The 14,098-nt window shown below is 43.9% G+C and overlaps 3 protein-coding genes across 3 annotated transcripts; 1 reads left to right on the plus strand and 2 right to left on the minus strand.

Annotated features, from left to right (window-relative positions):
- The first annotated feature begins 287 nt into the window (after window positions 1-287).
- Window positions 288-11,000, plus strand: schlank (ceramide synthase schlank). Its single transcript, XM_001355061.4, has 6 exons — window positions 288-886; window positions 9,581-9,701; window positions 9,770-9,991; window positions 10,061-10,398; window positions 10,474-10,618; window positions 10,688-11,000. Exons 1-6 carry the CDS (start codon window positions 702-704, stop codon window positions 10,880-10,882), a joined length of 1,206 nt encoding a protein of 401 aa, XP_001355097.2. The 5' UTR covers window positions 288-701; the 3' UTR covers window positions 10,883-11,000.
- Josd (Josephin domain containing) lies at window positions 6,476-7,216 on the minus strand. The gene has a single exon (XM_001355062.4). It carries the CDS (start codon window positions 7,123-7,125, stop codon window positions 6,502-6,504), a length of 624 nt encoding a protein of 207 aa, XP_001355098.3. The 5' UTR covers window positions 7,126-7,216; the 3' UTR covers window positions 6,476-6,501.
- Window positions 11,001-12,671: 1,671 nt separating the features above from the next.
- Spx (Spliceosomal protein on the X) lies at window positions 12,672-14,074 on the minus strand. The gene is made up of 3 exons (XM_001355060.4): window positions 13,915-14,074; window positions 13,768-13,851; window positions 12,672-13,702 (listed from the first exon to the last, which is right to left on the minus strand). Exons 1-3 carry the CDS (start codon window positions 13,946-13,948, stop codon window positions 12,795-12,797), a joined length of 1,026 nt encoding a protein of 341 aa, XP_001355096.1. The 5' UTR covers window positions 13,949-14,074; the 3' UTR covers window positions 12,672-12,794.
- Window positions 14,075-14,098: the final 24 nt, after the last annotated feature.

Raw genomic sequence — 14,098 nt, forward strand, 5'->3', positions numbered from 1 at the left:
AAGCTCGGTTTTCCATCATACGAGTCGCTATATTGTTGTTGAGAAACCAAAATTGAGGCAAAAACAAGCAAAGCCAAGTATTTAATGTGCCAGTCAAGTAGAAAATTGATTGATTAATCGGATAAAATTATGTGGGCATGGCTTAATGTTCTATATAGCTAGTAATATTCCACGGAAGATCAAAAACGAGGAACATGTAAAAAAGGACTGTATATTTACGGTATATTTTTTAAATAAGACGGTATGTTTCGGTATATTTCTGAGGGTCAGACCGTACATCTTATCGATAAGTCCACTGTCAAATTTTTAGAATAATTTTCTTGTTTTTTCTGTGTTAAGCGGCACGTCGATAGAAAAAAAAAAGGAAAAAATAAGTAACTATTCCGGCCGTTCGTTTTTTTTTGGCCAAAGTGATTGAGGGAGAGTGAATGTGTGTGTGTGTCTCGCTCTCGGGTTCGTTTCCGCGGCGTGCTGTTTGTTGTTGCACATAATTCCCTGCTGTTCTGCTCGAAATTCGCATCCAATCCAGAGAATAGCGTATATATATATATATATGTATATGACAACTTTCATGACGACAAACAACAAATTCATCAAACGCCGAGCGAACAACAACAGAAGCAGCAGTCGAGTGAAAACGGAGAGAAGAATTTCTCATTGAAGCCGGAAAAAAAGAAAAGAAGTGAGAAGCGACCGGGAGCATGGATATAATCAATAAGATTAGCAGTACATTCTGGAGTACGGACATCTGGTTGCCGCCAAATACGACATGGGCCGATATAGCGCCCGGTTCGCGGCCCGATGTGGTGCATGCCAATTACAAGGATCTTATCTGGCCCATTCCATTGGCGGCTGTTGTCATGCTGGTGCGCTATACACTGGAACGGTAAGTGTACGAAAATATACCCATTCCCATTCATTTCCCACTTTTTGCCCACTGTTCTGTGCCCGGTGCGTTCCAGATTACTGTAAATTCCCATTGAGGGCCACTTTGTGGTCAGTGAGAGACACACCCACATATGTATGCTCTAGTGTTTGTTTCCTGCTGCCGCTGCTGCTGCACAATGTACAGTAAGCAAATGTCATTTTTATTCATATTCTCTCGCCCCTCTCTTGCGCTCGCTCTCTCTCCCTGTCTCTCGTTGGCTCGCATTTTGTGTCCTCTCTCCCGCTTTTTGGGCCAAACATAACCTCACGTGGAAACGCCCAACATTTTATGTACATTTGTATGTATGTGTATGCATGCGTTCTTATGCCATGCATGTGTTAGTAAGCCATGCCGCACACGCGTATTGCTGTTGTTGTTGTTGCCACCTCTGCAACTCCTATGTTTTCCCTTTGCAAACACAAACGCAGCTGCCGGCTCCAATTGCAATGCCACCGCTGGCTTGCAGCACCGCTGGAAATATTGAATTTCCCACGACATTGTGGGCTGCACCCACTGCCATCTCCCTTCTTCGATTCCCACAGATTTTTTAGTTGGACACAAAACTAAAATGAAATGTATTTGTTTATAAAATGACCCTAGCACACATACATATACCCGGTGTGTCTGTGTGTGTGCACACTGGGATGAGTGCACCCAAAAATGAAGGCAAAACCGCTCTCGCTTCCACGATCTCAATATAATTCCAAGAAATCGGAATCCAATCGGAATATAGCATGACTCTTTATTAGTTTTGCCATCTCGGATTAAGGCCGATAAGCTTTGAGGCATTTAGATTTATTAGCCATGTAAATCGGGGCCAGAATCGTGCCTGTTGTGTGGAGGGCTGGGTAATAAATTAAATAAATTTTGACGCTGTACATTCTGAATTGGTCCCACGGTTCGGGGGCCAAAAGACCACTTTTCCGGCAAATTAACCCGTGGGCCTGGCTCTATGGTACGACGGTTAAACGCGGCAACAATTAGTGTTCGAGTGTACGTGTACACGGGTGTGTGTGTGTGTGTGTGTGTGTGTGTTGCGTGCATTTTCATGTAAAATAGTTGTAAATATTCATTAATTTTTGTTTTGTTCTAAACCAGCACGCGCGCCCTTCTGCCAAAGCAGTGCTGCCAAGTGGCACTAGGAAAGTGCAGTGCTGCCAAGTGGACAACGGTTTTCCTTACCTTTATGCCATTTATTCCCCACATGCCCCCTGGCCTTTCGGCAAGTGTTTGCCGAAACATGAACGCAACGAAACGACACACAAAATCTGTTTCATGGCAGACCACTTCTTGTCGGTTGCTTTTTCGTCTCTCTTTCGAGATCTCTTCTCAAAAACTAGAATTGGAGAATATTGGCCTTCAAGGTCTTATCGGATTTGGTATTTTATTTTAGTGGCTTTTTTTTTTTTGTAGTTCATTTTATTTTGTCGTTTTTGTTATTGAATGGCAAATGTCGAGCGACGGTACGGGGGATTCGATACGGCTGCAGTCGGTCCGGCCTTCTAATCAACGAAACGGAACGGAACAGAACGGGACGGGACGGACAAACACCTTGAGGCATAGGGCGCACTGGCACTGGCACCGACATCGGCACCGGCACCGGCACCACACCATCGCAGCACTCGCGCATTTGCCACCTGATAAGATTTGCGGACAAAGATTTACGTATAACAAAACACAAAAAAACAAAAATGGGTTGATAGTGCCCTGGTTCCTCGATTGTTTTACGACGAACTAGCGAATGACTATGCACGGGCCCGCCTCCCCCGTGGATGTGGGTGTTTGTGTTTGTGTGTGTCTTGTTTCATCATCGTTTCATTATTTATTTATTCTTTTTTTTTTTGTCTTTCAAATCACTTGAAAGAGTGAGTCATGTGCGAGTCGCGGCGCTCAGAAGTTTTTCCCCAAATATGTAATGTTTTGGTGGAGTCTCCCTTAATGGTGTGCACGCGGTGGAATGTGTGTTCAAACATTGTTTTATGCTGGAAATACTGTAGAAGGAGAGGAGCCCAGAGAAAAGCCAGTCATAAGAAAAGTACTAATACTTTTAGGGTGAAAGCCTCTCCCTTGAATCCACTCCCCGATTCTCCGTGCAGTATTCCACTCCCATTTTCATTCACACGATTCTACTTTTTGGATTGTTTTCCATAGTATTGGATCTACAGAAAACATTTTGGCCGTTTGCTTATGGGTTATTGCCAGCATAAGTGGAAATATTGGTCTATAAAAACCTAATACGAATAATAATAAAAGCTTCTAGGATTTCTACGATAAGGTTTGAGAAATAACTTATCAAATAACTACCGAAAAAGATGAGAAAATGTACTCCAATTTCGAAATATTTTCTTCAAGAAATATTAGTAATTTTCTGATGGATATTTAATCGATTGCTGACTTGTCGTATGTATTTCTATCTGCAAAATCTCAACTGCTGTGCCTGCAAAAAAACAATTGACTTTCAATTGTTTAGAAATATGATAACCTGGCATTTGTATTTATTTAGCATTGTTCCAATTGTTTCAGTCGCTTTAGTCACGGGGCAATGCCCCTTGGATCGATTTTCTTGGTTTCAAATTACCCGGGTATAAAAAACGATTTATCGAACAATAAAAGAGTGCTATTATGTCTATTTAATGCCCAGAAATGAGACAGTTCTTGCATACAGCGGGGAACATTCACATTCATGGATGATAGCAGATGATCCACTGTATTCCGCAATACAAATTTCCTCTCAACTAATATTCCATTTAAAACCTAATCATTGGAGACATTTTTTATGGGAATTGTATAGAATTTATAGAGCGAATCCATCAATGTCAGTGCCCGTTCGCTTATGATAAATTTCAACAGCGAATCAATGGAACAGAGGAGTACGTACAGAGTACGTGGATTGAAACAGTGGGAAAAGTGAAACATTTAGCCCCTGTTTTCACCCGTTTTTAGTGACTGGAAGGGAGGGTGGTATGTGTGTGTGTGTTTAGTCATGTTTAAGCTTTTTTCCCCTTTTTTTTTTGATACGTAATCACTCGAGAGTCGACTCTCGGGGCTATGTGCTATGTGCTCTTATAGTGCGATAAAATTTCAGGTTAATTATTTTAATGGCTCACATGCACACACAACGAATCGCACAATCGCACACGTCAGACCCCCGATCCCCTCCTCTCCCCGCCTCTTCTCCCCCCTTTTGGCACACTAATCTCTGGCAAAATGTGAGAAATAGTACCAAAGCATAATGTAAATGTGTGTGTGTGTGGCAGGTTCTTTTTTCTTCTGATTCTTCTGCTGGAATAATGATTTCTCTTTATCATTTTGGAAACTCTAGATTATGGCTTTCCAAAAAAAAAAAGACGAAAAAGAAAAAGAATTAAGACCAGGTGTTAAGCAGCCAAATCTTACAATCCCCTTAGACCATAACCCGTTTCCATGAGGTTTTTCCCTACCCTCTACCCCCCACCCCTACCCCCAACCCCCCTCAAAGGCACACACGGACGGTCACACAAAAGTCGGTCAGTTTTTTATGGCTTATCGCTGATTGCCCAACGGAATACTCGTCGTATGCGAGTGCAAACTGAAACTCAAAAGAACGAAAAGCGAAAACGTGAAGGGGCTAAAGACGAAAGAAGGAAAAGCACGTGCTTTACGCACAAAAAGACCTCAAAACTGGCAGCTGTCGGAGAGAGAGAGAGAAACAGAAACAGCTTGTAGAGAGGGGAGGGGGAGGCGCCCCCATTCCAAGTGCAATTTGTTAAAGACCCCCAATTATCACCTCTGTTGGTGTTGCTTTTGCTGCCGGTGCGAGTTTATCGAAAGCGCAGAAGCACTCAGAATCGATAACGATGAAACGAAAACATAGCGTTTCCACTGTTCCAAAACTGAAGCATAAGCGAGCATCAGAATACAATATGTATTCCTGATGGGAAAGAGGGAAAGGCAACGAACCAATAGAACGAGCACGAGCCCGTAATGTAACGAAGAAGATGAGTGCGCAAGTTGCTGTTCTTCGTAGAAAGAGAGAGCCTAAGCTGCAACGAGAGAGGGCCCTCCAGAAGAAGTGGAGGGCCCAAAGCAAATACCTGAAGTTCTGGCCATCGTGATGATGACTTTGCAGGTGGTTACTCGATTGAAAACAATTCCCTCTGCAATGCCATAAATCCGCTCTGACAGCGAGTATTCTTGCCCAAAGTGAAAAAGCCATAGAATGAGTAATAAAGATTAAAGTTAGTCGAAAAATTGCACTCTTAATCGCTTACTCACGACGACTTATGCTAAATTCCAGCCCAACCGTACGGAATAGGGAGCTATGTATGTGACTCATTCCATTCCCTGGTCTACCGATTTGTCAATCTTCCAAGATATCTACATATATATATATTTTATATGTATATGTATGTGGAACCCCACTAATCGGGGATTGCGTGCTGGCAGTATTATCGGTTGACAAGCGAGTAAATAATTCAAAAAAACAAAAACACAACATACGACACACACGAGTCTGTAATTCCACAGACATTATTCATTATAAATATAAAAGACGAGTAAGTATATATAAATTTAGTTGATAACAAAATACATAAATATAACAGTCCGGCAATCGCATTTGCCATTTTTTCCATTGTCAATGCACTTTCCTCCCTCTGTCACTTTGGACTTGACAGAGAGAGAGAGAGAGAGAGAGAGAGAAATTGCAATCGAAAATTGTCAAATTGCCACCAATCGAACGACTGAACCACCCGATCATTATTTTGCTGCACACAAAAATCGAAAACACAATCATTAACCGCACGCCAGAGATGCCTCAATCACTTGCTCATAACCGATTTGATTCTACTTTATAGATAGAGATTTATGAGGGATAAGGGGTACTTCGGATACGAGTAGTAGTGGGAGGATGTCCCTATATAAGTTTCTATACTGTTCGGGACTCTCAAAATAAGCTGTGTCGGGTGTACGAAATAAGCTGTGTCTGTATGCAAATAGCTTTGTAGGGTGTACTGCATTTGCTGTACGAAATAAGCTTTGTCCAGAGATACTTATACTTGATGTGCCATAAGATTGTTCTATTCGGACTTTAATAGTTATGTTAACCGATTTGCTTCATTTATAACCACTTTATAGATAGAGATTTATTCAAATTGAAGATCTATGAGGGATAGGGGATACTTCCGATAGATGTTTTTGCATGGAAAGGAAAGGTTTTCTTGAGGACACGATTTATGGATCTGTGTGTGGGTTGATGTCTCTATATATAAGCTTCTATACTGTTCGGGACTCCTAATACCCCCTTCAGATCATTCGGTATATAAATTGGTGCATGCAATAAGCTGTGTCGGGTGTACAAAATAAACTGTAGCTGTACGAAATAAGCTGTGTCTGTATGCAATAAGCTTTGTAGGTGTGTAGGGTGTACTGAATCAGCTGCAGGGAGTCTCTGTGGCTGTGGCTGTGGCTGTGTGTGGGGACAGATGGCTGCCAGTGCCAGGCTTTCGTTTCTCCCCCATTCCTTGGTCCTTCCATATCCGCTACCGAGGAACAAATCAATCGCAAAAATTACACATTAACTTGTTAATTTTATTTCACTTGGCATTTCGAAATTGCGGCTTTAGCCAGCGCTGGTTGGCCCCCGCCTGATCGGAATCCTCGCTGGTGGCGGCATCGTCGCCTTCAGCGCTCGTCGCCCGATCGTTGGTCATGACAATGAAGAGCTCTTGATCGGTGTGCGGCTGCAGCTGTTCGCGCAGATAATCGACAAACTCTGCCTCGTTGCCGAGGCACATGGGCTGGCGCAGCTTCGAGTCGAGGTTGTAGTAGCTGCCATTGATGCAGCGCAGGGCCAGCCAGTGGCGCATTCTCAGAGCCGGCGGCAGGAGCTGGGTCAGCGGCAGGCGCAGCGGCACGTTCATAATGAAACCCAGAATCTGGCCGAGATCGAGGCACTTGGGATCCCGTCGCCGGTCGAACCACACCGTCTCGCAGTGGTGCTGCTGCAGGGCGTACATGAGGACGTTCACGTCGTAATTGCCCCAACCGAACCACGATCGATGCGGGTTCAGCCACGAGCGGGGCGTCAGAATGTAACAGTATTCGTCCAGCTCCGACTTGGTGTAGGGATCCCTGCCCTGGAACAGATTGTTCAGGGCGTGCAAGGCGCACAATTGCCGGCTCTGGCGCTCATGATAAATTCCACACGAAACGGACATTTTCTATTTATACAAATTTTTACTTGAATTTTGATTTCGACTGTGTGGCATGTGGCATGTGGCAGGCAGCAGACGACCGCATGTGACATTTGACACACATCCGATTGGGAGTGTGTGTATTCCATTGCTACTGTCTCCAGTGTCCAGTGGTTAAACTTTAATAATTCAATTGATTTTCCATTGAGTAACGCAACGCACAAGCACCCCCCCAGACATGCAGGCATACGTACCCCCAGAATCTAACCAATTACAAAGTTATTTCCTATAACTAGAGGAGGGAGCGGGGGCACATTAACTATTCATGGCTCGTCACCGAATTAGGGAGGCGCTTCACAATGGACGAGAATGGAATCAATATCTTGAGTGACGGCATATGCGGGATTCCCACAGGCCCCCTCTTACAGAGGTCATGGGTTAACCCACACTTATTTAAAGGTCTTCTTGCGCGACACACATATTATTTATTAATCAGGGTACCAGAATAACATCTAAAATTGATTTGTTCCAAAAAAAGGTCTCAAAGGGAATGCCATTCGCAGGTCCTTGTCCAGACTTGTGCTCTTAAATTAGAAGTATTTTCAGGAAGGCATTGGATGCGACTGATTCCTGCATTTCGGTGTCTTGTTATTGGATTCTCGGCCTCGAAAGCACTCGGGAATGCCCCGCCTGTGGTCCAATTCGAAACGAATTGGAAGGTTACATCAGTGTCTCAAATGTTTCGCAATAATCCCATCATTCCGCTACATGAAAGAAAGGAATGCTAGTGTTCCACTACAAATTACCCATAAACGAACGGATACACATTCGTTTTGGACTCGAATGGAGATGAAATATCTTCTGTGTTCTGTGGCAGAAGTCGGAGGGCATTCGTAGGTCGCCTGTTGCCGGAGTGACGATTGTGGACGGCCTCTCGTGTGCGTTTCAGCATCGCATAAATTCAAATTAATTGTTATAATTTATATGGCTCTGGCCCTAGTGATTGTCTGGTCTACTCGTAAAAGCAAAGACAACGAACAGCAGACAGAGGAAAGGCAAGAATGAACGAATGAGAATAGCAATTGCGAAAACGTAAAACGTAACTTTGGTTTCCTTCCCCCTACGGCTGCTCCTGCTGTTCTTTTCGGCTATGGCTTGTGCTTTGCATACCAATCGAAATCGAATCGAATCGTATCGAAAACTACTGTTTAAAATGCCAATCGCAAACGCAAACGCCATCACCAGACCTGGAGATGTGCCAAACCAGTCGGAGGCGGAGCCGGGACGTTTCGTTTTCATTAGCAAATTAACTTCCGAAAAACCAAAACCGAGATACATATTTCTAGTACTGGAGATGGAGCTGGAGGGGTGCCCCTGGGGGCGCACTGTCGTCTAATTATTTATGCATGTCGTAGAGCCACCCTGCCCGCTGTTGCGCCTTTTTCCCAATGCCTTACACGTGCCAGACGACAGGTGGGAGACGACGGTCCGGCCATACTTATTTCTTGATTCTTTCCAGAATTCCAATTACACAAATATTTCCGCATTGCCAGGAGGCACCCTACTCTCAAAACTGCCAAAAACAAAAGAAGTTATGGAATTTCCAGCGAATTTCCTTCGCTCAGGGATTCAAAGATTCCCAAGACGGGGCGAAGTTTTGAAATATTTTTGTAGCAGTGACATATCACCGAAATCTGGATCCAAAACATCGTTGCTCTAGCTCTTATAGTCTTTGAGCACTAGGCGCTAATAGGGACGGACAGACGGACAGACAGACATGGCTCAATCGACTCGGCTATTGATGCTGATCAAGAATATATATACTTTATGGGGTCGGAAAAGATTCCTTCTGGACGTTACACACATCCATTTTCACCACAAATCTAATATACTCCAATACTCATTTTGAGTATCGGGTATAAAAACGCTTAAACGGTTTAAATAAGTTTAAAAAAAACCAAAAAGTAACCGGAAATTGGAAATTTTGTTGTTTTTTATTCAGGGAGCTCTCAAAGGCAATATTTCACTTGGGTTTTGGAAATTCTATAGATTGGAGGCTTCGAATCGAATGAATCACAAGAAGATAATGAATATCCACGGGCACGTCCTTGATTCCCACTAAATCTATTCCTTCCATTGATCCCACACTCGACTCGAGACGCCTTCTATCTAGAGCTAGCTCCTACAGCCCCTTAAAAATATATCCCAGCTTTATACACATCAAAACTGCCTCTGCAGCAGTCCCAGCCTTGATAGATCTTTTTGGAGGTAAGGAGGAGGTGCTCCACGCAGAATATACAAATATTTCTCAAGCTCTAAAACACATCGTATTTATTCCAAGATCTAATCCAATTGAAGTCTCCTCCTTTTTGTGGAGCGACACAGATAATACAGGAAATGGAATGGCCCTTATCAATATCCATATACCTCTATATATATACCTATATAGTATTACTCACGATAGCTATTTGTATTTCAGCTTTTGGATATCTCCGGTCGGCAAGTCCCTGGGCATACGTAGTTCTAGACCTAAGAAAGCAGCAAATGTTCCTATACTGGAGAATGCCTATGCGAAGTCCACGCGACTGGACAACAAATGGGTAAGATATCATATTGGAAACCCACCTAAATACAAACTAAAAGTGTATTCCTCTTCTTGTCCATATAGCTGGGTCCATTGTCCAAGCAGACGGACATGAGCGAGCGACAGATCGAGCGATGGTGGCGCCTGCGGCGGGCCCAGGACAAGCCGTCGACATTGGTCAAGTTCTGTGAGAACACCTGGCGATGCATCTACTATTTGTATTCGTTTATCTTTGGCGTGATTGTGCTGTGGGACAAGCCCTGGTTCTGGGATGTGAAGAGCTGTTGGTACGGCTATCCCCATCAGGTGGGTTCTAAAATCAAATTTCTCTCTATGAATGTATCGTTAATCCTCCGCTCCTCCTGTTCTTTGCAGTCGATTAGCAATGACATCTGGTGGTACTATATGATATCGATGTCCTTCTATTGGTCGCTCACTGGCACACAGTTCTTTGATGTGAAGCGCAAGGACTTTTGGCAGATGTTTATCCATCATATGGTGACGCTGCTGCTGATGTCCCTCTCGTGGGTGTGCAATCTGCATCGCGTCGGTTCTCTGGTGCTGGTCGTGCACGATTGTGCCGACATCTTTCTGGAGGCGGCAAAACTAACAAAATATGCCAATTATCAAAAGCTTTGCGATGCGATCTTTGCCATTTTTACAGTGGTATGGATCGTGACGCGCTTGGGCTTTTTTCCGCGTCTTATCTACAGGTAAACACTGAGAGAAGATCCCACCCGTGTATGGATCGACGTCTTAATCCTCTGTTTGCTTCTCTCTTTGGGCAGCTCTTCTGTGGAGGCACCACAAATCCTGCCCATGTTCCCAGCCTACTATATCTTCAATACACTGCTATTGATGCTGCTGGTCCTGCACGTCATCTGGACATACATGATTCTCAAGATTGTTGTCGACTCTCTGCAGAAGGGTTTGGTAAGTTGGCAACGAAACGAAGACCACGACAAGGATACTCATAATCTTGCTGCTCCAATTGTTTCACAGATGTCCGGTGATATACGTTCCAGTGATAGTGAGGATCTCACAGATAGTTCCGAGAATGTGCGCATGGCCAATGGGGGGTCGTCGTCGTCTCGTTCCAAGAACAAGTCATCAGCGATCGCTGGTGGAGTCAGCCAGCGAAAGTCCCATAATGCCAGCAATCACACGGCGGACACGGAAGAGAAAACGACTAAGTAAATAACGGGAGTCGCGAGAGATCCCGAAACCCCAAGGCACCCCCAGTGAGGAACGAAGGACGAAGCAGCAGCAACAAATAAACCAGAAAAAAAAAAACAAAAATAAAACAAAAACACCACAACAACAACAACAACAACAACACATACACACAACGCATACAAAAAAACAAAACCAAACCAGTTCAGAACGTTATGTTAATTATTATTTTTATATATAACAAAATTTCTTTTTTAAGATACAAAAAAATACAAAACATGGAAAACCAAAACAAATTTCAAAATAAATGCGAAAAAAAAATACACTAAATTATCATAAACAATGATGATGACAATGATGATGATGATGGATGGGGTCCCAGAGATTTGATTTTGTAACGAAAATTGATGCCCACGAAAACCACTTTACAAATAACTAAGTTTGAACTGAGAGAATCCATGGATGGAAGAGATTCCATGAGAGATTCCATGGGAGATTCCTGTTTCTGTTCCTATTTTCAAATGGTCTTCCGTTTTCTGTAATTTCAAACAAGACTTTTCTGTGCTTTAAGAAACAATACAATCCAATCCAGTAATTTATAGGAAATATATGAGAGTTTTCCATTCCATACTTTCGAACACTTTTATGCAGTTCTTGAAAATCAATTTTCGACATGAGAAAATCTTTTTGGACCGGACCGACCACTATTATTATTATTACAAATTTCCTACGCAATGTTTGTCTTCTTTTTTTTGCTTAACCAAAAAAAGAGAATAACATAAAATAGAAAAAAACATGATAATGTGTAAAATTAAATTAAATCGAAGTTAGGATTATTTTTAAAATAAAACAAACGAAATAAACTGAGAGAAAGTGAGAATATGGAGAAGAGGTAGCACCAACAACACACAAACACACACTCACACACACACACAATTGAGGGATTACACCAAAATTCGTTTGGTGAAAGCAGAACAAATACAACAAAAAAAAAACTATTGTAAATACCGTACTTGTACGTTTCCAATATATTAAATACAACTTATGCAAAAATTAATTACAAGAATGCCTCCCATGCGACACGTGCTTTTCACAACAAACGAAAGAGATGCATATACACACACATGCACAACAGTAAACAGTTTCGATTTCGACTGAGTGAGAGTAACGGTGATGCTGCGCTGGGGACGGGGTGTGCCATTTCACTCTAACTCCTGCGACGTAACGTAACGTAATGCTTGCGTGCAACGGTACTTCTGCAGGGGGGGGGGGGCAAACTGATGCCATCTCCTTCTGACTCATGGATTTGAATAGCCTCATCGGAGTATCTCTCTAATGGTGTGTTTTTTGCATTCGTTTTTGCATGTCATACCTGGGAAATGGTCAATGGAGACCTGATAGCATTCTGTGAAACCTTGTTATCCCATAAAAAGTTCTAAGAAATCGTGGCGCTCATCGAAAGCAATGCAAATCATAGAAAATGGTTTACAAAATTTAAATTCTTATTGAGAACTATCGCAGGGCCTGGACCTGCTTCATAAAAATGTGCCTTCAATGGTTAAAGGTGAAAGGATTCCTGATCTCATGACGAAATGTGGCCTTTTGCTTTGATCAAATCAAAGGAAATGCGTCAACAAACACCTATGATCCCATCGTAATTGTAAGTTCTAGAATGGATCCCTGACCTCAGGCAAAACAATCGTGAGAATCAAATGAAGCCAAAATCTTCTCATGGCTGTAGCTTAGAAACATCCCCCCATTCCCATCTCATCCCCAATAAATAAAGTTTTTTTTTTTCATTTTCAAATTCTAGTCCATGGTCGTATGGGTCCACGTTGGGTTCCGCGTGTGTGTAAAAGCCTAGAAAATGTATTTCGTCTGGTTCATCAAATATTTTATAACTACAGGGGCTAAAGGCTACACAGGGATTGGTGGACTAGTACTGATAGCCATCGGGTTGGTAGGGCCGGGCGAAGGGGCCTGGAGCAAAGGCACCGGGTGGGGGGCGCCAATTCGTTGGCGGAGGTCGCGGTGGCGGCGCTGGCATGCCCGGCGGGGCCCACGAGTTTTGCTGCATCATGCGCGGCGGCGGCGGAATGCCCATTGCCGGAGGTAGTGGTGGTTGTCCGCCCGCCATCGGTGGCAGTGGTGGTGGCGGTATTGTGGCTGGGAACGGTGTGGGCTGCGGCACCGGCGGCGGCGGTGCTATCATGCCCATATTGTTCTGCGAGACGGGGACCACGGGCGGTGGGGGCGCCATCATCGGTGGCGGCATCATTTGGCCCGGCATCATCTGGCCGGTCATCATGTTCTGCACGGGCGCATCGGCGAACAGCTGATGCGGACGATCGGCATGGGCAGAGGGATTCTGGGCGGCAAGCAGACGCTCGGCCGCAGAGCCGTGGCGTTCGCCCTTGTGGTCCTTCTTGAATGCATAAGAGACGGAAATGGGGCGATTGCAGAGATACTGTCCGTTCATGGCGTCCATGGCGGCGTCACTGGCCTCGAAGCTGGCAAAGTTGATGAAGGCGAAACTCTTGGACTTCCCCGTCTCCGGGTCACGCATTATCTTGGGAGTCTGCAGGATCACGCCAAAGGCTGAGAATGTGTCGTAGAGCAGCTTTTCGTCCACTTCCACATCGAGATTGCCAATGAAGATGTTGGCGCCGACATCCAGGTTCTTCTGATGCGCCGACGCCTTGTTCACTCTAATGGGCTTGCCATAAAGCTTAATCATGTTCATGATCTTTATTGCATAGTCGGCATCTTCTTCGCTGAGGAACTCCACGAATCCATAGCCCTGATGCATTTGTGTGACACGATCTTTTGGCATGTGTACGTTTACTGAAATGAGCGTCGATTGGAGCTGCAGGATGACCGATTTAATCACATTTCTGCTCAATGCTTACCTACGGGTCCGGCCTGGACAAACAGCTCCCACAGCAGGGACTCGGACACCTTGTCGTCCAGACCACCGGCGTAAATTGTGGCATCTGCGGATATGAGTGAAAATCTTTGTGAGAAACAGCCCCGATAAGCCGAAATTATCTACGCACCTTGATTACGTTCCGCAATGGGGCCTGCTGCCATTTTAGTACTATTTTATTTAATAAACACACTATTTAAATGCAGATTTTTTTATTTGGCAAAATTTCAAGCTAGGGATGCAAGCTAAAGCTGGACAAACATCGATGTTAACATGGATGTCATCGATGTTTTTTCTCAAACATCGATATTTTC

The sequence above is a fragment of the Drosophila pseudoobscura genome, chromosome X (assembly GCF_009870125.1).
Source record: "Drosophila pseudoobscura strain MV-25-SWS-2005 chromosome X, UCI_Dpse_MV25, whole genome shotgun sequence".
NCBI lineage: Eukaryota > Metazoa > Arthropoda > Insecta > Diptera > Drosophilidae > Drosophila > Drosophila pseudoobscura.

What these genes read in the sequence shown, in the direction of transcription:
- schlank (XM_001355061.4), top strand. Translation starts at nt 702, where the DNA reads ATGGATATAATCAATAAGATTAGCAGTACATTCTGGAGTACGGACATC. An exon ending in GTGCGCTATACACTGGAACG is followed by an intron (nt 887 to 9,580) that starts GTAAGTGTACGA and finishes TTTGTATTTCAG; the next exon opens with CTTTTGGATATCTCCGGTCG. An exon ending in GGTACGGCTATCCCCATCAG is followed by an intron (nt 9,992 to 10,060) that starts GTGGGTTCTAAA and finishes TGTTCTTTGCAG; the next exon opens with TCGATTAGCAATGACATCTG.
- Spx (XM_001355060.4), bottom strand. Translation starts at nt 13,948, where the DNA reads ATGGCAGCAGGCCCCATTGCGGAACGTAATCAAG. An exon ending in CATTGCGGAACGTAATCAAG is followed by an intron (nt 13,852 to 13,914) that starts GTGCGTAGATAA and finishes TCATATCCGCAG; the next exon opens with ATGCCACAATTTACGCCGGT. An exon ending in TGTCCAGGCCGGACCCGTAG is followed by an intron (nt 13,703 to 13,767) that starts GTAAGCATTGAG and finishes CGCTCATTTCAG; the next exon opens with TAAACGTACACATGCCAAAA.
- Josd (XM_001355062.4), bottom strand. Translation starts at nt 7,125, where the DNA reads ATGTCCGTTTCGTGTGGAATTTATCATGAGCGCCAGAGCCGGCAATTG.